At 50.1% G+C, this 23,990-nt stretch overlaps 10 protein-coding genes across 10 annotated transcripts; 7 read left to right on the top strand and 3 right to left on the bottom strand.

Moving 5' to 3' along the window:
• Positions 1-18: 18 nt before the first annotated feature.
• On the bottom strand, positions 19-1,325 carry TrAFT101_009099 (uncharacterized protein; the record flags this gene model as incomplete). Its single annotated transcript, XM_024904197.2, has 5 exons — positions 19-41; positions 95-574; positions 641-987; positions 1,047-1,155; positions 1,274-1,325. The coding sequence occupies 5 exons, from the start codon at positions 1,323-1,325 to the stop codon at positions 19-21; spliced, it is 1,011 nt and encodes a 336-aa protein (XP_024755733.1).
• A 557-nt stretch (positions 1,326-1,882) lies between these two features.
• Positions 1,883-3,307, bottom strand: TrAFT101_009100 (uncharacterized protein). The gene is made up of 3 exons (XM_024904558.2): positions 3,210-3,307; positions 2,759-3,148; positions 1,883-2,697 (listed from the first exon to the last, which is right to left on the bottom strand). The coding sequence occupies exons 2-3, from the start codon at positions 2,925-2,927 to the stop codon at positions 2,294-2,296; spliced, it is 573 nt and encodes a 190-aa protein (XP_024755732.2). The 5' UTR covers positions 2,928-3,148; positions 3,210-3,307; the 3' UTR covers positions 1,883-2,293.
• Positions 3,308-3,581: 274 nt separating this feature from the next.
• TrAFT101_009101 (uncharacterized protein) lies at positions 3,582-5,161 on the top strand. The gene is made up of 2 exons (XM_024902146.2): positions 3,582-4,379; positions 4,449-5,161. The coding sequence occupies exons 1-2, from the start codon at positions 3,775-3,777 to the stop codon at positions 4,951-4,953; spliced, it is 1,110 nt and encodes a 369-aa protein (XP_024755731.2). The 5' UTR covers positions 3,582-3,774; the 3' UTR covers positions 4,954-5,161.
• A 1,950-nt stretch (positions 5,162-7,111) lies between these two features.
• Positions 7,112-10,296, top strand: TrAFT101_009102 (uncharacterized protein). The gene is made up of 3 exons (XM_024901330.2): positions 7,112-8,040; positions 8,103-8,230; positions 8,324-10,296. Exons 1-3 carry the CDS (start codon positions 7,736-7,738, stop codon positions 9,691-9,693), a joined length of 1,803 nt encoding a protein of 600 aa, XP_024755730.2. The 5' UTR covers positions 7,112-7,735; the 3' UTR covers positions 9,694-10,296.
• A 43-nt stretch (positions 10,297-10,339) lies between these two features.
• On the bottom strand, positions 10,340-12,999 carry TrAFT101_009103 (uncharacterized protein). Its single transcript, XM_024908998.2, has one exon. The coding sequence runs from the start codon at positions 12,479-12,481 to the stop codon at positions 10,817-10,819; it is 1,665 nt and encodes a 554-aa protein (XP_024755729.1). The 5' UTR covers positions 12,482-12,999; the 3' UTR covers positions 10,340-10,816.
• Positions 13,000-13,897: 898 nt separating this feature from the next.
• TrAFT101_009104 (uncharacterized protein) lies at positions 13,898-18,692 on the top strand. The gene is made up of 4 exons (XM_066128532.1): positions 13,898-14,318; positions 14,383-14,476; positions 14,552-18,167; positions 18,250-18,692. Exons 1-4 carry the CDS (start codon positions 14,288-14,290, stop codon positions 18,265-18,267), a joined length of 3,759 nt encoding a protein of 1,252 aa, XP_065984652.1. The 5' UTR covers positions 13,898-14,287; the 3' UTR covers positions 18,268-18,692.
• Positions 18,638-19,108, top strand: TrAFT101_009105 (uncharacterized protein; the record flags this gene model as incomplete). Its single annotated transcript, XM_066128533.1, has 2 exons — positions 18,638-18,650; positions 18,912-19,108. The coding sequence occupies 2 exons, from the start codon at positions 18,638-18,640 to the stop codon at positions 19,106-19,108; spliced, it is 210 nt and encodes a 69-aa protein (XP_065984653.1).
• A 223-nt stretch (positions 19,109-19,331) lies between these two features.
• On the top strand, positions 19,332-20,724 carry TrAFT101_009106 (uncharacterized protein; the record flags this gene model as incomplete). The annotated part of the gene is made up of 3 exons (XM_024904557.2): positions 19,332-19,426; positions 19,495-19,590; positions 19,656-20,724. 3 exons carry the CDS (start codon positions 19,332-19,334, stop codon positions 20,722-20,724), a joined length of 1,260 nt encoding a protein of 419 aa, XP_024755728.2.
• Positions 20,725-21,288: 564 nt separating this feature from the next.
• Positions 21,289-23,305, top strand: TrAFT101_009107 (uncharacterized protein; the record flags this gene model as incomplete). Its single annotated transcript, XM_024906279.2, has 3 exons — positions 21,289-22,213; positions 22,281-22,460; positions 22,539-23,305. 3 exons carry the CDS (start codon positions 21,289-21,291, stop codon positions 23,303-23,305), a joined length of 1,872 nt encoding a protein of 623 aa, XP_024755727.2.
• A 49-nt stretch (positions 23,306-23,354) lies between these two features.
• On the top strand, positions 23,355-23,654 carry TrAFT101_009108 (uncharacterized protein; the record flags this gene model as incomplete). The annotated part of the gene is made up of 1 exon (XM_066128534.1): positions 23,355-23,654. The coding sequence occupies one exon, from the start codon at positions 23,355-23,357 to the stop codon at positions 23,652-23,654; it is 300 nt and encodes a 99-aa protein (XP_065984654.1).
• Between the last annotated feature and the right edge of the window lie 336 nt (positions 23,655-23,990).

Consider the following 23,990-nt stretch of genomic DNA (forward strand, 5'->3'; position numbering starts at 1 on the left):
CAGAAACGGCGGGCGTTATCAGTGCATAGCCGACTCAGGGCCTGGGAAAATTAGCAAACATCACTCAAAAACATTGCTTAGTATCGGCTCGAACCTCCATACGACTCGCGTGCCTCAGGTCGTGAGGCAGATTCGGCGTATGCCGGGCCACTGCTGGCGGCTGGCTCGCGAGATCGGCCACCGTCACGGTCACCGGTACGCTCATATCGATCGCGGTCATATCCACCGCCGCTGCTGTTGCCGCCACGAGCGCCGTAGCGATCGCCTCGGTCACCACGGTCACCACGGTCTTCGCGCGAGTTGTTGTAGCGTTCGCGGCCATAGTTGTCATCGCGGTCGCGGCGCTCATAGTTGCGCTCATAGTCTCGTCCACCTGCGTAGTTACGGTCATCATATCGTCGATCATCTCGGTAGTTGCGGTCATAGCCTCCTCCACGGTCCTCATATCGTCTCTCATATCCGCGGTCGTAGTTGCGGTCGTAGCCTCTCTCATTGCCACGGTATCGGTAGTCATCACGATAACCGCCGCCTCCGTAACCGCCACGTCGGCGGTCATCAAAGCGAGAGCGGGGGTCTAGATTAAAAATGTCAGTATCACAGGTGGATTTCATTCGTATCTGAAGGCATTGTCTGAACATACCTCTCTTCGGAGGACCGAAGTACTTGCCGGGCGTGGGCGTACGAGGACGAGCGCGGCGGGCCTTTTCGATGCTCATAGTGCGGCCTTCGATGACCTCACCCTGGAGGCCTTCCTTGGCGGCCTCAGCTTGTTCGGAGGTGACCATCTTGACAAATCCGAATCCACGAGATTCTTTGGTGTGAGGGTCTCGCATGATTTGGCACTTCTCAACCTCACCATACTTTTCAAACATCTTGGAGACCTCAGCCTCAGACAGACGAGGATGGATACCGGTGACAAAGAGGTTGGAACCGGGGTTAATGGCACCATCATCATCCTCCTTGGGGGCAGGTGCATCCTTGACGTTGCTGCAATTCGGTTAACGTTAACAGTGCGACAAAGAGGCGAGAAGAGTCATCAGGCTTACACATCAGGATTTCCGGTGGGAGACATGGATCGGCGACGGCTGCCTGCGTCGTCGCGCGCCGGACGAGGAGAAGCGCTTCTGTTGTCACGCTCGTAACGAGGAGGCTCGTCTAGTGAAGTTCGTAAAGCGTTAGCGGAGGCCCAATGAATCAAAGGCACGCGGCACAAACGCGTCGACGTCAGTCGTCGCCATGGCCATCGTCGTCATCAGAACCAAGGAGGACAAACCATCGTAACGATCGCCGTTGGCGGCCTCGTAATCCATTGAAGTAGTCGCCATGTTTGCCAGATGACCAGAGATGGGGAAAAGTGAGCAGCCGACGAAATCTGATGGAATTGGGTGATGGTTTGGCAGTTTCGCTTCTGCTTGGCGAGGGTAGAAGGGAAGGCTGGAAAAAAAACTTGGTAGCACAGGGAAAAGATGTACTGTGACAGAGAAAGCCGATGATTAGGCGGGTTGGGCGGGAGGGCGAGAGCACAACAGCAGCTGAACAACGCCCGGAGCTGGTTTTTCAGGTGGGATTTTGGACAAAAGAAAACGATTTCAGGTGCTTCGTTGCCGGCTGTGGCTTGGGTTTTGTAAAGGAAGGGATGAGCTGCATGCGAGAAGCTGCTGCGAGAAGGCGGCCTATCCAAGGCCAGTGTCAGCTCGAGGCTCTGAGGCTACTGTGAAGCATGGGCCAGGCGAGTGGCGACTTTGGTACCTGGTACGGAGTACAAAGAACTGCAGGTACTACTACTACTACCATGTACTAGCGCAGCCGCCTTCACCACAACATGGAACCGTGCTGCCTTTCTTTATGCTATTGTAGCTCTGAATTTTGACAAGCACCTTCAATTGGTAATAGACATTGATGCTAATTGAAATTGGCACACATACGTAGTATTTCTGTGTCGAGCTAGGAGGCATGCATTGCACATCAACCAATGCAACTGGACATCTTGTAGCATTCCAACTTGCAACATCTGGTCCTGTCAGATTTGATCCGCTAAGGCGGTACACCTAATTCTATCTTGGCCATATATACTTATTTTCCATCTCGTACTTCGGTCCCCGATATCCAAGCTTGAAGAAAGTAACGGATCTTTATAGTGAGTGCTTTGTATCTTGTGGAGATGTTGGAGAACAAACAAAGCAGCGACTGGTTTCTTCACTGAAAGACAGTGGCGACAGGAATGATCAAAGGTTCTTAGTGAGGTTCCACGGTGTATTGAAGTTCCTTCTCAGCCTATCCAAAATCACAAACATCACCAAACATCCTCTGGGTGAACTTCGTGCTTCTCGCCGTCATCTCTAACATGCTCGTGCTTTGTATCTCTCTTCATGGGCTTGCGCATGTCAAACGCATCTTCGCTGTCCTTGTTGGGATCCGTGGCATGCTCTCCATAGTAATCCTTCACAACTCGGAAGACGCTATAGCCCAGTTCTTTGTAAAATTCTATGGCCTTTGCATTGCTACTGCGAACAAACAAATCCATAAACCATGTGTTGTGAGTATCTGCTGCGGCTTCTAGCTGCTCCACCAAGATTTTGCCAATGCCCTGTCTTCTTGCCTCCGGGGCTACAGTCAGGGCTGTGATATGGGCGTGCCAGGGAAGATAATGCTCTGAGAATTTGTATGCATCTGGCGATGATTCAACCTTTCCCATGACTTTGAGAGGTCAGACTAGTCAGTATCGAGAGGCAGTGCCATGTGAAGGGGGGCGACGAACTGTATCCGACAATATTGCCTTCTGAATCCTCGCACACCTGAAACAGCGAGGGCCATTTTGCGTGGTACTGAAGATAGAAGTTGAGCTCATAGGTCTCTGTTAAGGGATCCAGATTGCATTTTGAGAATTTGTTAACGTCATCAGGTCGAAACCGTCGGAATGTGGCCATCGTGCTAGCTCGGACGAGCCCTTGCTCGCTCTTACTTTAAGCCAGTCCAGCAATTGACGACGATCCGGCAGCTGGTGGTTTGCCTTTGGTGGTAAGGGATTATGACTTGATACTGGCGGAGCAAGTTATTGTGAGTGATTCGTACTAGTGGAGATTCCCGAATGGCCGCTGAATATTTAACCACGAGATGGGCCAGAAGCACAGCAAATGGATACGAACCTCTGCCAAATTGTAAGCCCACATAAATCTGGGAAAGAGGAAATACAACTCTATAATTCTTACCACTTCCAGGCCACAGATGGATTATCCACTTCTTCCGTTTTTCCAATATTGAATGCTCTTTTTCAGCTCCTTATTAGCCACTGTCATATGAAATGAACAGTAAATATCTTGTACTCCGCAGTTTCATTAATGAATGGCCGCGCACTGAAGGACTTCTTTTTTTTAGAGCGCTACAGCAGCCAGGCTACGCCTGTGAAATAATGCAAGCCTAAAAGTTAATGGGAACCTTCGGGATACCTCTGTCCCCACTAGTTATCTCCTACGTTTCATTGTATTGGAAAGTACTCGCAAAGTCCCTATCTTATCGTGATAGGGAGCTGCTTACCGTATCTTTGGTTCTTGGCCGGGGCTATATGCCTGCTGCTGCTCGACCTAGGTGGGATCTGAATGATTCGGGGTCTCCTACCCATAGCAGATACCCAGTCCCAAGGTCGGCCTTGTTAACAAATTCTATTCCTCCAACCACTACACTAAAGAAAATCGACAGAGATCGAAGCTAGACTGAGAAAAAAGTATTTCATTTCCTTCTTTCGGAGACTGTTCAGCAAGACTGCGCTCCAACATTATGCCCGGGTCGCCACGAACTCCACGACACTCTCGTAATTCATCAGCAATCGATAGCTTTGCGGGTTCGCCCCAAATTCGACGGTATTCGAGGTCTTCAACGCAAGATGCAATAACATCGTTCAACCACAGCCCAAGCCATGATGCTCTCGATCTTTCAGTACTTGGCGGTGGCGGATCAGGGGCCAACGGAATGGGGAACTTAGCTGATGAGTTGGCGGATGCATTTTCCGATTCAGGGGAAGAGGGCGACTACGACCCCGAACCGACAGGCCAGACAGAACATGCCAACGACGCATCACGAGGCGCAACAGCAAACGATGAGTCAAGGAGAAACGAAGGCGATGCGGCGAGCTTGCTCTCCCCTCGTCCAAAGGGCCACCAGAGAAAAACCAGTCTATATGATGGCAGTGACTACGGCTCAGACTCAGACCTTGACATTGCCGGCATACCCCCCAGTCTGATGGCAAAGATTGACGCTGTCGAGAACCTCACCATTCGCGGGACGGATAACTACGGAGGCACAGCAGACGATGTACTGAAGCGGGTGATTCAGGAGCTGCGTGACTTGGGATCGCAATCCAGCGTCGAGGGCAGCGCTTCGAGGTAAACCAACATTCTGAAGTCGCAAACGAAAGAGGCATCTAAGCGCTAACCCGTGGAATATTCGTTTAGACTTATAACAGCACACTCTGCGTTGACGACGCATCTTGCACACCAGACTCGTCAACTGCACAACCTCACCTTTCCCTTGCTATCTCCACTAGCACCAGCACCTGACACTGAAACGATTGAAACACTTGAGCCACTACTCGTATCTCTGACAGAAGACATGCCACGACCATCGACGTCCGCATTCAACTCTCTCACAGCGCTACATTCCATCACATCAGAGCTGATACAGTCGTTGAGCTATCTCTCGGATACGCTGCACATGTCTCGCCAGACAACGGCCGCGGCCAGCCGCAGACTGAAGAGCGCAAAGGAGCTCGTTGCCGAAATCAGGAAAGAGGATGACTTGAGAGAGCAAGGGGAGGAGTGGCTGACTAGAGGAAACTGGGGCGAGCGGCTGGAGAAAAGGGAGTGTGCGAGCGTCTGCGGAGAAGTGATTGGTGGATTTGAAGATGTCTGCAATTCCTGGAGAGAGCGGCTACTAGCCCAGGCCGAATCCCAGGCGTAAATACTCTGTTTTACTACACTATTGCTATTGCTGCGTTTATTACCACCACTGCTATTACTTTTTGATAAAGAGGGACAGGATAGAGATGACGGCGGCTGCACTGATAAGCGAATGGCACCAATTTTGTTACCTATTTCACTTTTTTTTTCATGTTATTTCTGCAACTGGCTTGATAGATAGATTCATAAATGGAATATTAATGGCCGTGTTTACCATCATGTAAAATAGCTGGCGTGGCTGGCTTGACTCACACAATATCAATCTTATTTATTGCAAGCTGGGCACTTACTTGCTGTCTTGCTATTGGTTTAGACATGGATAGTAGGTAAGAAGGGGCATAGAAGGAGTCCACCGCTATCTAGAAGGTGTTTGTTTGGATAAAGATAGATCATTGGACCTCCTCAAATATGCTCGGAAACGGGCAGCCGAGGGGGGGCGCCAGTATTGAAACTATGTTTCGAGAACCAGCACTAAATGGAGAACCGCTGAGTTTCTTAACGGCGAATCAATCTTGGGGGAGGGAACTCGTCTAAGGGTAAACATCAACAATCAACACAAGGCGATCCAAACCAACTCCCTCAATGAAAGTAGCTTGCAGCAATTGAAGTGAATATTCTGCACAAGGGAAGCCTTCTGAGGTGCTCAAAAGCATAGAGGGATGCGCCGTAGGCTTTCAAAGATTGAGCCTTCCAAGAAGTATATCTTGTATCTTATAATACTAGTACTCGTATAAGGTAGTTGCTACTACTTGTAGGTTGATTGATACCGTCATTCCCATGTTAGCGCACAAGTATTATAATCTTTGTAGATCTACTCCAAGCACTGCAAGCGCACTGCAAGCACCGTCCCAGCACTAAGCCCATGGGGATAGCTCCGTTGGACGGGCTAATTACTCAGTGGCATGGGGAAAATAGAAAAAACACGAGACCATGTCAAAAATGGTGCCTATGCTCGTACGTCAGAGAGCGGGAGCGAGTCGCAACGCATCGTTGACGCGAAACTGGTGCGTCCAAAGTGACGCCCAGCACGAAAAACGCGACTGCGCACTTTAGTGGGCAGCGGGGGCGGGCCAGGGCCAGGGAGAGGCGAAACCGCCGCTGATTGGGCGCTGCTGTCCTTTCAGAGACAAGAGAGGCCGGCATTAGCAGCCAACCGCCGCATCTGGCCAGTAAGTGGCGCGTCCCTGCTGGAGACCCCCCATAATATTTACCTTGTCCGTATGCAGGTGCACGCAGTTTTTCGTTGATCAGATTCAAAACAAACAACACAAGCAACAATAACAGCGCATGCAAGGACGGAAAGGCGACGCTGCAAATGGTGGCGAAGCGTCCAAAGCCCTGTCAGCCGGTCGTTTTTTTATTAATTAAGTGTATAATGCGCGCACGTGTAGACGCATACAAGCACTCCGTATGTGAGTACTTTAATATAGGTCCATACGACACTACCTTGCCAGCAGCAGGTCCCTGAGAGGTGCTACCTGAGGTACCTCTTTAGAGTGCTGTTCTGCAAGCGCTGGGACAACCAACGCGCACGCGGATGCTGCCGAGGGCTTTTTCTTCTTAGGCTTCTCTTCTTGAAGCAACTCTGCGGGCTGGTGTTTAATTTGAGTTTCCAGTTTCTAGCGTATTGTAAAAGGTGTAGAGCCGCCCTACATACAAGAGCCTCGAACTTTGTGACCAGGTGCATGTGGCTGGTAACTACGAGCACCAAATCATCGAAATTCGCTATTACAAGGCAGAGTCGATGTCCTGTTGCCATGCATTGCATCGCGTCGCCGTTGTATGGATGGGGTAAGGAAGAAGAAGGAAAAGGAAAGAAAGGGCATGATGCTATTGTATTTGTTGTAGCCACGCATGCATTCATCTAGTCATTCATTCATCCGGAAAGGGCGGTAGGTATCCATTGTGAAATTTAACAACTATCTATCCATACACAATAGGTCAGAAAGGAAGAGGAGTGGGATGAAATACTAATAAAGAAGCCCCTGCCCTTCTTATTGTTTACTTTTACAGGCGAATGGTAGCAGTGCGAGAGTTTTGGCGTGTGCCGCAGCCAATGTTGTTGTGCACGCACGCCGCGTTTTTCCCACTAGCACTCGCTGCTAATATTATTGTTCCACCCCCCTTTAGCACGTTGACGCCCCCCGACTAGGCATAGTCCAGCTCTCGCAGCCATCTCCCAGCGGCTTCAACCTCCCTCCAGCAGCCTCTCGCAGCTTTCCGTCTCAACCACAGGCCCGTCTTCCGTCTTCATCGCCCACCACCTCCTTCGCTTTTCCACTTCCTCGACACACTTGTGCGCCTGCAAGTGCCATTAATCGCGAACGACTGAGTGTGCCGGGCCATACTGCCTTTTGACTTTCTTTTTCTCTCTTTTTTTTTTTTTTTTTTGTATTCGGACCTTACCGTCCGTGCGATCGGTGTTGATTAAACATCCACCAGTCGTCCCAGGCAATAGTCGCCAAGCCGCCCTCTTTTTCTCTGCTTCCATCCCTCGCCCTCGCACGCGGTGGACTCTACTCGATGAACACAAGACTTGCACCCACGCTCTGACTGGATGCGCGCTCGCTCACCCTCTTCTCGGTTGCTACCAGCATAATATTATTTCACCTCAGCATCATTTCTCTCTTCACCCGCCAACCGCCCCGCCGGAGAGCCTACGATACGAGCAATAACTTCCGAGGGGACTCCCCACGACGGTGCTGCGTCTTTCATCACGACCACGCCCGCAAGGCCTGAGGCCTACTTAACACCACACAGCGACATCTCCATCCGCCGAAACCATGGGCTCCTCTAAGAAGACCATGGGCGAATCAAAACAGTCATCCGCCAACAACACCGTTCGCTTGTCAACGCCTCCTCCTGTATCAGATCGCAGCCGGCTGGAAGCAAAACCAAACGCCGAGAGCAACAGCGGCACGATGCGGCGAATGCGAACCAGGGCACGAACTAGCGATGTCGCCCATCCCGCGGCTTTCGATGTAGACGCCGTCGACAGCGCCCTCTTGAGGGAACTGCAGCGTCCCCAGCGTGAAAGCACTCCCGGAGCAAGCCCGTCTCGCAAACGCCAGAGGATCAATGGCGATCGGTTGGTCATCCCCGCTAGATCATCTATCATGGCTTGAAGCGGCTTCTGACTGTAGAATCTAGATTCATCCCTACTCGCACTGGCCAAGATTTACAAGCCAGCTTCAGCCTTTTGCATGAAGATGCTTCTCCCGCTACTCCCTCAAGACATAAGAAGAGGACGCCGCAAGGAGAACTTCACTTCCAGAAGAGTAAGCCGATTCTCCTCTCTTATTACCCCCTATCATGCTTTCATTCGTGATATTCAAAGCCATGAAAAAAGATAGTTACTAACTACGTCACAGCCGAGGAGGCCAATCGCACATTCTCAACATTGCTGCGTGCGGAGCTGTTTGAAGGATCAGTGCCACAAGTCACTCCCTCTTTATCACCAGACAACAATCTGCCAGCTTCCTCACATATCAGTGTTCAGGATGGCACACGATCTCACACTCCTCCTAGCCACAGCTCTGCCGTCACTCTACCTTCTTCATTGACCCCATCAACCCCCCATAAGAACCTCTTCTCATACCTCTCGCCCCGTCAGCACGGCCACCCTGTGGGCCATCTCACTCCGTCAAAAACCCCCCAGAGTCGGCATGGCCCGAATCTAGACACAAGAGCAGAAATCTACAGCTTGTCACCTGTGCGTCTTGGTAGTCAGCAGATGCTCTTGAGCCCGCGTCGCCAGCCTCGGGCAGTCAGCAAAGTCCCCTACAAAGTTCTCGATGCCCCTGAGCTCGCAGATGATTTCTACCTCAATCTGGTTGACTGGGGAAGTGCAAATGTTCTGGGTGTCGGGCTCGGTTCTAGCGTTTATATGTGGAATGCTCAGACCAGCAAAGTCAACAAGCTATGCACCTTGGAGGATGATACGGTAACAAGCGTATCATGGATACAAAAGGGCACACACCTCGCCATTGGAACCGGAAAGGGCCTTGTCCAGATTTGGGATGCGGAGAAAGCTAGAAGATTAAGAACCATGACTGGGCATACAGCTCGCGTTGGATCCTTGGCGTGGAATTCGCATATCCTCACATCTGGCTCTCGCGACCGGCTTATTTACCACCGAGACGTCCGGGCGCCAGACCAGTGGCTCAAAAAGCTTGTCGGCCACAAACAAGAGGTTTGTGGTTTGAAATGGAACTGTGAAGATGGCCAGCTGGCCAGTGGTGGCAACGATAACAAGCTCATGGTTTGGGATAAACTCTCGGACACACCGCTCTGGAAATTCTCTGATCACAATGCTGCCGTCAAGGCCATTGCATGGTCACCACACCAGCGAGGCCTGCTTGCTTCTGGCGGTGGTACAGCTGACCGCCGCATCATATTCCACGACACCGTTAAAGGAACCGTCGTAAACGAAATCGATACCGGAAGCCAGGTGTGCAATCTCGCCTGGTCGAAAAACTCCAACGAGATCGTGTCAACCCACGGCTATAGCCAAAATCAGATTGTTGTGTGGAAGTATCCGTCTATGACACAAGTGGCCAGCTTAACCGGACATACCTATCGTGTTCTATACCTGGCAATGAGCCCCGATGGCCGTGTTATCGTGACAGGAGCCGGCGATGAGACTCTGCGTTTCTGGTCCGTATTCGGTCGACGGCCAGGCACTCGGGAAGATGGTGAGACAGGAGGCGGCAAATTCGCTGACTGGGGAATCATTCGATAAAATCTGAAATCTGGCTGATCAAGCCGCACGAGATCATGATAATCTGATTGAATTCACATCTCTCCTTTGGCAAGATGCTCCATTTCTTATGTTTATACCCTGGGTGTCTCGCCCCCTTCTTCTTTTTCCAAAGAATACTATTTTTTTTTTTTTTTTGGCTCTTTCTTTCTATTTTTACGCAAGGAGTTGTGCGTATTTGCGTTGTTTGGCAATGCGTGTGAGATGCTTCCACGCGAGCCTGGGATATTGAGAATGCGGGAATGAAATGCGATAACGTCTTTGCTATTCATTTGATTTATCATTTGGCATAATCTGGCGCGGTGGTGATGAGGATAATTGTTTCTTGGGTCGCTTAAGCGGCATGGTATTTTTCTGGTGTTTTTGGGTCGGGCTATTTGTTATCAAGCCCAAGGTGTACATTGGCTTTTTTATTTCACGCCTTATTGCAGTATGAAACGGCAAAGGGCCAGTTAAGACGACCAGGAAAGCTTCCTGACAGCGGTCATAGTTTTTGCTGCTTCAGTGCAGCCCAGCGCATTTATAGAGATGATAGGGGGATATATCTGATCATGAAATGACAAATGAACATAACATCAATCTACATTTGACAACTTGCATTTGGTGCAAACAGTGATGTAATATGTATGAGGTCGTAATCATTGAGTACTAGCTAATAAATGACAAAGATAATCAAATAGACAGTATATAGTACGAGTCCATATCGAAACAAAGCTATGCTCATGTTCTCCTGTTGCAGCTAATCCAACCCATTCCCATGTCCATGTCGTTACAAAGAAGAAGAAGAAAGAAGGCCTCGACGAAACCCAAGAGTTTGATCGAGTAAGAGGTCTACGCCCCTCCCCCAAAAAAAAAAAAAATGGAACAAGACGAAACAAAACTCGCGAGGATATCATTCCAACACCAAAAAAGATAGATACATTAGAAACCCGGCTCTGACGTTCCGCTTACCGTATATCATCATTTACTGTTTATTTCACGGTTCTTGACATTAAAGACGTTGAGTGCCACATTGACTTTCCAGTTTCCCTCCTCGTTCTTCACCAACATCGTCTCCTCTCCCCTTCTTCCTTGCACAGATACCCTTTTCTCCCGAAGAGTATTCCTAATCTTCGCCTGCTTTCCGTTCTCTCGCGACGCCTTCATTTCCTCTATCCACTCCGGTAGCGCTAACCTTGGAAGTCTCATCCAACATGGGTATATGGTCCAGGCTCGTGGTTCTATCCTTTCCAGCGGTCGGTCGCATTGGTGATGGTGCCAGGGGCGAAGCCGCCAACTGCGCATCTAAATTTGTACCACCTTGTACGGGTGGACCATCCACGTGCGGAGCCATATGAGGTGACTGGAGTAGCGTTTCTGGGTTGTTCTGCCATCTGATGACGTCTGCTCGCATAGCTTCGAGCTCTTTCTGGAATCGCTTGCCAAAGACGTCGATGTAAAAGGTAGCGCCATTGTAGATGCTCCAGCTAAACACAACGAGGAGGAATGCAGCGGATGCCCATCGGCTGAGGAACCAAAGCGGACACGGGAGTATAGTCAGCACGGCGTAAAAGTACTGAATCATCATAAACATAGGCTCTTGCAATGCGGCGGGCCGAGCGAGGACCAATTTGCCGATCCAGGTCTTGGCATATGATTTTCGAAGCCAGGTAAACGAGGTAGGACGACCAGCGGCAATCTTTTCCCTTCGGCGGACGGTGATGAAGAAGTAGTAGCTTAGCTGCCAGATTGCATAGGGAATGGTGCTCCACGCCAGCATGGAGAAGACATTCGCATACGCCGTCGGAGATCCAGGAGCCGAGTTCTTGATGGCATAGATGGCTGGGAACCGCATCAACTGCTCTGCAGGAGGGTAGAGATGCACAACGCAGTGTAGCGTAGCGCAAGGCATGATGTGTATGAAGAGAGACGTGACTTTGTCAAAGCTGTGGAATACCAGGGAGTTACGCCACATGATGATTGCCACAGCATTGTTACCATAAGCCAGACAGTAGGCCGCCATGAAGAGCCGCTTTGATTGGGGGAAAACCCAAAGGCTAAGACTCAGCAGTACATTGACGAAATAGCAGAGATCGGCCAAGAAGTAGTGATATCCACGCCGTTTGTAGGTGAAGATGCGGATGGGCATGAAGTACAAGAGCTGGGCGGTATACCAGATGTGGAACCATTCGGGATAACCACCTATAAGGTACCCGCTTGCAAAGATGTTCATAACGCCGCAAATGAAGGATATCTTTTCTCGGAGGCTGATGGCCTTGGTATTATTCCATTGCTTACCGAGCTTCTCAACTCGATCCCGCATGCGTTTCCTGTATCGCTCAAGCTGCTCATCGGCTGAGGGGACACGCCGCCTCCATTCCTCCACCATTCGATCGCGGGCAAGCTGGGTCTTTGATTTGAAGGCATCCCTTGATCGTCGAACCTTGTCGGTCTGGGCGGAAATGCCCCTCTGGAGCTTCTCGAGTTGCTGCGGCAGGGCAAAGTTGTCCAGGAGATCGAGAACAGTCAGTCGATCAAGAGGCGGGAGCGTGTCCCAGTCATCTTGGTAGGTGCTGCTACTGCCAGAGAAGGATGGGTTCCTTGACAGCCTGTGGCTTTTGGGGGTCGTAGCACTGAGGGTAGGGGAATCGAGGATGTCGGCGTCGAGGGGCGACGAGCTCAGAGGAGAGGCAAGGTCAGCCTCTACAGCAGCTGGTGGGCGGTCTATATTGCCGGATGATCTAGTCCCCGGCGTTGAGATAGGAGTAGTCGAGTTGGTTTCTTCGTCCATCGTCACGGTAGCTATGGCTAGCAGCAAGATCTGGTTGGCATAGATGAAGCTAGGCTTGCTGGCCTTTCACAGACCCATAGGTTACAGTCCGATGAATTCGACGAGTCAAGCAGTTCAGCAGTATCACAGCAAGATCAGATTGTGAATATTCAAGCTGCGAGACTGGTTGATGTAATCGCAAACGGTGGCAAAAATGTCACCGCAAGTAACGACCACAGATCGGCAACGTGGGTCAAGAGAGGTAGGGGGAGAAACAGGATAATGAAGGAGAGAAGGAGCGCCGGCAAGAGGCGAGGATTGTCTTTCAGGTCCCAGGAGAGGGAGTTTTGAGAAAGGAGGGGAGAAAAAAATACAGAAAGGAAAAGAGCTTCTCTTAGGTTGCAATGTTGATGCGAGCCTAAATCATTGCCATGGTTCCATCGATGATCATCCGCAAGACGCCTCTATCTAAGCTGTCCCCAGGGTCGCGGTCTCGTCCATGTGATAGTTGAAGCAGTTAGGGAGTACCTGGCGATGTAATGAGAATACAAATTAATACTTTATTAGTTCATAACAGCTACTAGGGGATGGAAGTTTCTTTGGGTAACATCTCCCAACACGTTGAAGCTATAAAGTACTGCAAAACAAGGCAGTAGCCCAACCACCCCACATGCCCTCTTAATTAGCGGCTGCTGGACCCCTGTACCCAGCAAAGAGTGTACAGAGTACGGAGGTACATGCGTCGCATTACTCGAGCAAAGATACTACACACGACAGAAAAAGAACGGGGACTTAGGACATGTTTACGTCTTATTGGGCTAGCGACAGCTTCACATGCGGCGGCCTAAGCAGTACCCTACCCGGTAACGACTTGAAAGATGGACGCAGAAGACAGTCTTGCGCGAAGACGAGGCTCAGAGTTGAGTATCTTGTGTACAAAGAGTAGCTGTAGAGAAATATTCAGCACGCCGTTGATTTAAAGAAGAAGAAAAAAAAAAAAAAAAAAAAAGGTAATGTGGTCTAGGCCATCTGACAGCCCACTGTGTTGGCTTCTTTTCTTTTTGCGTTCAGGCAGGTCGACGAGAATAAATCCAGAACCATTGCCGCGTAGCAGGTGCTGCCGTCCCGCTCTCTGGTTGGAGGAGGCCGGGCGCTAAACAAAGACAAGCCTTTTTGGGGCTCGAGTCAGCTGTGACGCATTTGATGTGTCGAGTTGACCAGGCCGATTGTCTGGGCGGGAAATAGTCACGTGACCAAGGCATCATCAAAATCAGTGCAATCAGATGCGGAACACCTTGGGAGCGGTACGTACCGCTATAATGTTGAGATGCGGAAATGGGTTGATCCATGGCCAAGCAATCAGCCCAGCTCCCGCCCACGGCCAGCGCAAAACTGCCCTACCCCACCATAACTTGTACTCGCTACAGTACCTTCGTCCTACCTTAGGCCAGGTCCCATTAGTGGTGCTACCCAGCAGCAGAGTCGTAGTGCCTGTTTTAGTGAACTTTACAGAATCGCAGTTCGCGACGCGTCAAAGCTGCTTCTCGCATTGCGCAACGCTCAGCAGCAACGCCTCGCATTTTCTTAGCATGACGTGCTGCAGCCTCACGCATCGCCGGGGAATCTTCTAATTCGCGCGGCACCGTCTATGAGAAAACTGCACCAAGGGTCTTCATCGTGTGGTGTTGTCAACCCTCCTGACTTGGGCTACTCCGCGCGTGCTCCGCCGCCAGAGCTGCATCCTTACCAGCGCTTTGTTTTGTATCGGTTGCGACTGAAATCTGATTTGAATTTGCGGGCTGCGGGCGCCGCTGCGTTTTCTTCACAATGGGCAAACTCATCCGCCTCGAGTTGCACAGTATGCTCTTCTCGAATTACTTACTGATCGTGATCGCTGGGCTTCGCTAACTGTGCGCATCAAGACTTCAAGTCCTACAAGGGCCACCATACTCTCCTATTCGGCGATTCCTACTTCACCTCGATTATTGGACCCAATGGATCGGGTAAATCCAACTCGTGAGTTACTCCATTCAAAATATTCGTGCCCGTCGCTATTGGGCCGCCGCCGTACTAATCACGAGGGTGGGACAGGATGGACGCCATCTCCTTTGTCCTTGGCATCAAATCTTCTCATTTGCGCTCCACGCACCTTAAGGAACTCGTATACCGTGGGCGCGTCCTAAAGACGTCCAAGATCAACGATGATGGGTCCGCCCAGGCGCCTGCCGATGCGAGCAACTTTGCCGACGACGATAAGGCGTCTCGAGGAGATCCAAAGACTGCTTGGGTCATGGCTGTATATGAAGACGACGCCGGAGAGGAGCAGAGATGGAAGAGGACCATCACTAGCCAGGGAGCCAGCGAGTACCGGATCAACGACCGAGTGGTCACGGCCCAGCAATACAACGAGGCGCTAGAAGCGGAAAACATCCTGATCAAGGCGCGCAATTTCCTTGTCTTCCAAGGAGATGTCGAGGCTATTGCCTCACAGTCCCCACAGGACCTTACGCGCCTCATCGAGCAAATATCAGGAAGCTTGGAATACAAGTCGGAGTACGAAAAACTCCAGGCCGAAGCCGAGCAAGCCATCGAGAATCAGAATTTCCAGTTCCACCGACGTCGTGGTATCAACTCCGAAATCAAACAATATCGTGAGCAAAAGAAGGAGGCAGATAGCTTCCAAAAGAAAACCGAAGAGAGAGATGCGGCCATTGTCACGCATTACCTGTGGAAGCTTTTCCATTTCCAGAAAGCCATGGACGATTCGAGCACCGCCATCCAAGATCACCATGAAAACTTGAAAGAGCTGCGGAGAAATGTAGAAGTGTTTGAGAATCGCCTGGAGGAAGCTCGAAGAGACCAATCCACTGTCCAGAAGCAGGTTAACAAAGTGGAAAGGGATATCAAGCACGCGGAAAGAAATATCGAGGATAAAGAGAATGCCCTGGTTCCATTCGAGGAGAAGATACATGAATCTTCACAGCAAATTGAAAAGTTACAGGCGCAATCGCAGAAAGTCAGCAAGGAACTTGAAGAGCAAACGGATATTGTTCAGAAGGTCCAGAAGGATATTGCGAGTGTCAAAAAAGCTCAGGATGTTTTTGAAAAAGACGTCAAAGAGCAGCTTAAGAAGACTGGCCGAGAAATCAGTGACGATGACCGTAAAGAGTACAACGCGCTCCGAGCACAGGTTTTGGCCCGCCCTGGTTCCAACCAGGCAAAACTGGAAAATCTTGAACGACAGAGGAAGGCAGACGAGGTCACCGTTAGCAGTCTCAAGGGCAAGGTAGATAGTATCTCCGCCGCCATTGAGAAAATGGAGGCAGAGCTCACCAGCATCGGGGAAAGGCGAAGCTCTGCTGAATCTGCAACGAAAGACATCACCAACGATATTACCACGAAGAAGAAGGAGTTTAACCAGCTCCAGTCCGAACGAGTGCGAACCAATCAGAAACGGACTGAGCTCGAAGAGAAGCTCGAAGATGTCGCGAGAAAGCTAAGAGAGGCTGACGATGGCCGCCGCCAAAATGACAGGGAGACACGCATGAAAGAAATGGTAACGACTTTGAAACGTATATTTCCCGGAGTTCGTGGCCGCGTTGGGAACTTGTGTACGCCCAAGCAAAAGAAGTACGACGAGGCCGTTATCGTTGCCTTAGGAAGAGATTTCGACTCCGTAGTTGTTGATACAGAGAAAACCGGCGTGGAGTGTGTTCAATATCTGAAAGAACAGAGATTCTCTCCCATGACCTTCATTCCGCTGGACAATATCAAGGTCAATGCCGTCAACACCGCCATCAAGGGCTTTCCCGGCGCCAGACTCACAATCGACACCATCAACTTTGAACCAGCAGTCGAGAGAGCCATGTCATACGCATGCGGTAGCTCTGTGGTTTGCGACACGCTTGACGTCGCTAAACACATCTGTTACGAGAAGAAAATACCAGTCAAGGCTGTTACGCTAGAGGGATACATTATCCACAAAGCTGGCTTAATGACGGGTGGTCGTGGTCCTGAACCCAAAGGCGGAAAGCGTAAGTTTGAAGAAGCCGACGTTCAGAATCTTCAGCGGATGGCGGCCAAGTTGAAGAGCGAGATCGATCGTCTACCCAAAGCGGACCGTCGGGGAACTCAGGAAGAATCTCTACAGATTGAGCTAAACGGGTTTGAACGGCAGCTGGCGGCGACCAGAGACGAGCTAGCAGCGTTGAATAAGAACTGGACAAGCAAGAAGCGCGAGCTCGACAGCCAAAAGAAGCAGCTACACGAACTTCAACCCAAATATGAAAATCAAATGGCGCAACTGGATCGCACTAAGGAGACAGTCCAAGAGTTCCGAAACGCAATTGCGCGTGTCGAAGACGAGGTCTTCGCTGGATTCTGCAAGAGGCTTGGATACAGCGATATTCGTGCATATGAGGCTTCCCAAGGTAAATTGGAACAAGAGATTTCCGAGAAGCGCAACCAGTACGAAGTCCAGAGGCAGAGACTGGAAACTCGACTCAATTGGGAAGTCTCACGCCACAGCGACACCGAAGCCCGTATCAAAAGAATACAAGATCAAGTAAAACGACTGAAACAAGACGTGAAGGCTTACAATAGAGAGAAGGCCGAAATCGAGGAGTCGAAGCGCGAAGACCAAGACGAGCTAGACGCCCTTGGGGAGACCCTCGAGGAGCTGAAGGCTGAACTGTCAGAGAAGAATCAGGGGGTCAGCGAGGCTAAAGCAGAGCTACAGAAACGTAGCAAAGATATCGAAGCCTGCCAACGAGAAATCAATGCCCTGGAAACAACTGTGCAGAAGAATAGCGCTGGCAAGTCTGCGCTGCTGCGACGATGTCGGCTTGAGCAGATCCAGATTCCATTGACGGAGGGAGCCCTGGACAACCTACCGACGCAGGATGACTTGCTACGACAAGATCCAGATGCCATGGACGTTGATGGCGGAGATGATGAGATGATGGATATTGCGCTCGATGACCACGGCATTGAAATTGATTTCGACGGCCTTGATGAGGACCTCAAAGAATCTGGCGAATCTAGCGTCGAAGACACGTTGACAGAGAAAATTTCATCTCTAACAGCAGAATTGGAGAAATTGAATCCCAACATGAGAGCGATGGAGCGATTAGAAAGCGTTGAGACAAGGCTCAAACAGACGGATCAAGAATACGAAGACTCCAAAACAACAGCCCACAAGGCCAAGGAAGCTTTCAATGATGTCAAGCAGCGAAGATACGAGCTCTTCAACAAGGCCTTTGTTCACATCTCGGACCAAATAACGAATGTCTACAAAGACCTTACCCGATCTGATGCTTATCCGCTAGGTGGTCAGGCATACTTGGATATTGAAGAAGACACAGATATGCCGTATCTGTCAGGCATTAAGTTCCATGCCATGCCCCCGCTCAAGAGATTCCGAGACATGGAGCATCTCTCTGGTGGTGAGAAAACTATGGCGGCATTGGCGCTTCTCTTTGCCATCCACAGCTACCAGCCAAGTCCTTTCTTTGTCCTGGACGAGGTAGACGCTGCATTGGACAATGCCAATGTGGATAAAATCAAAAAGTATATTCGGGAACATGCTGGCCCAGGCATGCAGTTCATCGTCATCAGTTTGAAGGCTGGCCTGTTCCAGGACAGCGAGAGTCTTGTGGGCGTCTATCGTGACCAGGAGGTCAACAGCTCTCGGACATTAACATTGGATGTAAGTCATATATCTATAAACCACCTCGTATTGATATACAATAGAGCTAATCATTTCTCTCTCTCTCTCTTTCAAACTACAGCTTAGGAAATACGCTTGATAGCAAGCAAGTTCTCTGGTAGTATTTCTTATTTATGTATCAATATTAACGACCGGATGGGAGGGGCAGTGTGTAAAGAGCAAGGCAGACTGGATAAGGAAAAACGCAGGAAATCAATGAACGGGGCCCGCCACCTCGACCATTGGATTACTACGAGTTAATGATTTACTTGGCGTATGGATGAATATGTACTTTTCTTGCTGTTCTCGAGTTAGTTGATTCCGCTCTCGCGGATATGGTTACAGGGCGCATCAGCTTGGCTACGGTTATATAGGTCAACCCTTCAACTTGATGCCCAGGTACCATAAAGATATCCAGTAGGCAAGGGTATATGCGCGTAATGTATGTACTAGCAGGTTAAAATAACAAGATGCTTTATGGGAGTAAGAAGACGGAATCTGGAAGGTGAATCTATAACTTTTGACAAAAAAAAAAAAAAAAAAAAAAAAGGTGGTCTGCGACAAGTTCATGGGGTGCGCAGCATAAACACGAACATGGTGTTGGCTGGTCTAAACTTTCTCCGATATCCGACCTTAATTGGAGTCCGCAGCAGGCAGAAGAGGCGCAATGACGCGACAAACTTTACTTTTTTCTCCATATACTTCGCTGTGAAGCGACACCATTGAAAAACTGATTTGTAGCAGCCTTACTTATCCTCCTCATAAAGCGCAAAATCACTTATTCTGCTGAAAGAAAAGGGAGCGGTTCCCGGCGTATCCCTCTTTGCATCATCTGGTCAAGCTGCGCAGCCAAGGGCCACCAGAACGATGCACTTCCTCCGATGAACATGATTTACCCTTCCTCCTTTGCAAACCGAAACAGCGCCACCTCTCTTGCGTGAAGCTTATTCAATTCACTCTATATTTTACTTTTTGACCCGAATCGCTGTTTATCCTCTTCTTCCATCGACATTTACCTTATCGACGCTGCGAGACACCCAAGCGCGCATCGAAACCGAGAGTTATCCCGTGAAGAAATCGAGGCGAACGATCCAGCGCAGACCTCTTGAACGATTAGTACATTTGTTTCTGCGACTATAACGATATCTATACGGAGTCGGCATCATGGATCTCGCTGTGACATTGATCAAAGCCGTCATGCGGGCGTTCTATTCGACGCGAGACATCCTCGTTGTAGACGCACTGATTCTTCATGAAGCGTACGCCTCTTTGACGAGTTGCATGTTTGAATGGGGGAATGAAATATGCTGAAACAAGTCTTGGATAGTCTACGCGATGACGATCTTGCCTATCTAATGGCAATCAATACGAAAGATTTGCACAAGATATGCGGAAAGCTACGAGAGGATCGTTTCCTGACAGTGTACGTCTGACCCCCCCCTTTTCTATGCCTTGACCTTTCGATCAGAGAGCTTACTATTATAATAGCCACACGAGATCAGAGTTACGACCGGATAATCCCCGACCGAGCAATCGCACGTGGTACTACATCAACTATCGACACACCATCGACGCCATCAAGTGGCGGGTTTACAATATAGACAAGGAGGTTCAAGGAACCACGGTACCGGTAAATGAGAAGAAGGAATATTTCTGCTCATACTGTAGGGCCGAATGGACGTTGATGGAGGTGTTGGACAGCGTTGGACCAGAGGGCTTCATCTGTCATCGATGCCGCCACCCTCTCTCGTTTGAAGCAGATCGAAACGCCGGCGGGCACGAACAGTCTACAAGACTGAACGACCAATTCAAATTCATCAGCGAACTGCTGCCCAAAATCGATGCAGCACACATCCCTGAATGCGATTTTGATCGAGCTCTATCGAAAGCTCGACCTGTGGTTCGCGATGCTACACACCAACGCGCAGCCACGATACCTGTTGACGATGCATCGTCCCGACCCATGGCGGTTAGAGGTTTAGCCAATACCGGCCCGCAGTCAATTGCCGTCAATATCTCTACATCCGACGGGCCGTCCGAGGCCGAGAAGGAGGCCGAAAGGCTTCGGAAGGAAAAGATTGCACAGCAAAATGCACTGCCTGCCTGGATGTCCAATAGTACAATCACAGGAGAGTCATTCTCCGCAACTGCTGATGCCAATGCTTTGGGGGCGAGCAGGGAGTCGGCTGGTCGAAATCCGTCTCAGAGCAAGCTGGTCGAAAACACTTCCACTACACAGATTGATGACATTTTCGAGAAGCTGAAAGCAGAGCAGGCTGCTATTCTAGCCCGAGGAGAGGAAGAGGAAGAAGAGGAAGAATATGCTTCTGAGGAAGAGGACGATGAGTTTGAGGATGTCATGGCGACTGGTAATAACTCTGGGCTTGGCACGCCAGGCATCAAGACCGAGGCACCAACAGGCGATGCGTCCCGAAACGGAGACAGCACGGATGACAGGGCGATTAAACGAGTCAAGGTCGAACCCGAAGTTAAGAAGGAGGATAGCGGCATTGACGAAGACGAGGATGACGATGAGGTCGAGTTTGAGGATGTTTGAAAGCCGGCTCGTTGAGTCTCAGATATAAATTTTTTTTTTTTTGCAATTTGATCATGGTGGTTACACATGGCTGGGGCAACCCAACCTGAATACATAGAAAAAAGCCCAAAGCACCTCTATACCCGATATAGGTGGGAGGGAAGCCGTTGGCGCTCTGCTAATTGATGGCCTGATATCTGGCCTCCCACCGTTATAACCGCGTACTTTGTACTGTTTGCTTTTGAATGGGATAGAGGTAGATGGATATAGAAGCAGCTTTGAATAAGAATGCTCACTCCTACTGTTTAAAAACATTGGAAACCGGCTGGCTGGTTGGCCTTCTTTCTTCCCTCTTTTGCCCAATTGACAATGGTGGGGCACAGCCTTCCTAAATTGGTTAAAGAGCCAATGGGAGAGTTTCCATCCGGCATTCACGCAAGCGGTTTGCATGACGACAAACATCCAACAACCGCCAGAAGTTGCTCGACAAGATTGCCTGATAAAATACAAAAGAGCCCCGTGCTCTCAGTTTATTGTGACTTCGTGAAATGACGCTTACATCGAGCTCACGCAAGGCCCTGAGCCATGGCTCCTGAGCTGCCCCGCATTTTCTTGCTTCCTACTCACTTACAAGAGGATGAGCGGCTCAAGTTGGAGGCGAAGATACCTACCCTGACTCACGACTCTCAGGAAGCTGCTGTTATTTTGGGGAAGATATCCAGACCAGAGCGCGCTCTTTTTGAGCTGAGGCGACTTAGGCTTGCGACAGAGCCGGTGGCTTATGAGGAGGCCGCGGCAGAGGCAGGGCAGAACAGCAACCGTGAACGAGATGATGATACGCAAGAGCTGCCGTCGAAACGTCCGAGACTATCTGGATCAAAGGCTTTGGAACCGCGAAACGAGGCAAGTGGCGATGTCACTTCTGATGATGTGCTGAGACAGCCAAGAGATGTTGTATTGGTGCTTAAGCTGGCATGGCTGTTGGATTCTCTCGAGCAAGATGCTGCGCTACCCGTTGATGATTATCTGCTGTACCGAGGCCGCAAATTGCCATCTCAGCCGAAAAAGTATACAACTCCTAAAACCTCTCCATCAAGACAGAGGATGAAGGGGCATTCTCATGCAGCCAGCCGAGCCTCATCGGTGCTTGCTCGTGCTGCTGAGGACCAACAGAGAATCAGCACCAGCCCGCATTCGCCGCGGACAGCAAGACGGCGGACAGACTCTCCAAGCACCCCAAGTGGAAGAAAACGAGCTGAGCCGCCGACATTGTACCGTGAGACAACTTCAGAGCATGATGCCCCCCTGCCGCCAATTCCTGATTTCCTTCATACTACATACTCCTGCGAAAGACCCTCTCTTGTCAACCCACCAAATGCTGCGTTCATCAAGGAGTTGAAGGCAGTTCGTACGTTGCGGCTTCTACAGGGAGATCAAGTTGGTGTTAGGGCCTACTCTACGTCGATAGCTTCCTTGGCTGCGTATCCATTTCTAATAAAGCGACCACAGGGTAAGTTTCTTTTCTTTCTTTACACTTTTATAGCGCAGGATGCGAACTGATGTCCTCTTCTTTTCAGAGATAGAAAGGTTGCCAGGATGTGGTGCCAAGATTGCAAAGCTGTATCAACAGTGGACAACTGATGGGTGTACTGAAGAGACCAAAGCAGCTGCAGTCGACACCGAATTAACTGTGCTGAGGAAGTTTTACGATATATGGGGAGTTGCGGATGTGACTGCTCGCCATTTCTTTAAGAAGGGTATGTTGATTCTACAAGACTGGTCACAATGAAAGCGGCTTCAGGGTTAATGAGTCTTTTACTTTTATAATACTTTAGGGTGGCGAGATCTCGACGATATCGTAGAGCATGAATGGAGCTCGTTGAGCAGAGCGCAGCAGATTGGTGTCAAATACTATGACGATTTTCAGCTCAAGATCCCTCGAGCAGAGACAGAAGCCATCGCCAACACCATTCTCACTCACGTCCGGCGAATCGATCCGGGCTTCCAAATGGTAATTGTTGGCAGCTATCGGCGAGGCAAGCCTGAGAGCGGGGACGTTGACGTGATCCTAAGCCATCCCGATGAAGCTCAAACACTCGACGTTGTTGAAAAGTTGATCTACAGCCTGGAAAAGAGCTCTTTTATCAAGCACACTCTGAGTGTATGGACGCGAAATAGCGAGCGTGGCCAGGCTCCCCTGCCATGGCGTGGCCAGAATCGCTCTGCCGGATCGGGGTTTGATACGCTGGACAAGGCAATGGTAGTTTGGCAAGAGCCGAGAGACGACAAAGAAGAAGAAACTGCGGCACCGGCGCCTCACCGGAGAGTGGACATCATCATCAGCCCTTGGAAGACGGCCGGGTGTGCAATTCTTGGATGGAGTGGGGAGACAACATTCCAGCGAGACCTTCGACGCTACTGCAAGGTGAAGATGGGTTTGAAGTTTGACAGCAGCGGCATCCGGAGACGTGCAGACGGCTCGTGGGTGGACCTGGAGAGCTCCGAGCAAGGACCGGCGCCTGATATGGAAACGGCCGAGAGGCGCGTGTTTGAAGGGCTGGGGCTGGAGTGGCGGCCGCCGGCTGAGAGGTGTACGGGATAACGAGGGCTATGAACGGTTGAATGCAATTTACGACACAGCCAATGATCTGATGATGTTCTGTTCTCCATGTCTTTCTCCCTTTACGATAGCCGGGTCTCTCAGAGCTCCTCCGACATCCGAACTATACATGGACTGGGGAAAACACAGGCATGCATTTCTTGTGCGTCACAGCGTGACTGAGAATGATTCATTTGAAGACAATATTATTAATGTGCTTGATAAGCATGACAATCATTTGCGTAGGATTGAGCTGAGGGCGATGATTGCGAAGCCTGATGGCTTGAAGCCCGAATGCCTGTGCTCAAAGCTGAAGCGAGGCGGACTTTTGGCGTTGAGCGGCGGACTTTGAGCATCCCTTTTTCCTCACGGATGCAGCTAGGCGCATGGGTTACGTCTTAGTACGAGACTCGCTAAAGGAGCGGGAAGAATGAAGAGGAAAAGTGGCTTTCATAAGAACCAAGAGGGGCCATTTTGATATTGGACGCACGCGAAACATACGTTTAGTCTTTTGCGATGTGGCTGCGGATGTCGCAAAGCGAAGACCCGATCTGCACGATGCGGACCGTCGGCGAATGTTGAAATGCCGCGTTTTAGACTGGCTGGCTGTGTTTTTACTAGAGTTAAGGACAACGTGTTATTAATGATTTATTTATTTCATCATTTCTAAGTTGTGTTAAGTAACAAG

The sequence above is a fragment of the Trichoderma asperellum genome, chromosome 5, assembly GCF_020647865.1.
Source record: "Trichoderma asperellum chromosome 5, complete sequence".
NCBI classification, from domain to species: domain Eukaryota; kingdom Fungi; phylum Ascomycota; class Sordariomycetes; order Hypocreales; family Hypocreaceae; genus Trichoderma; species Trichoderma asperellum.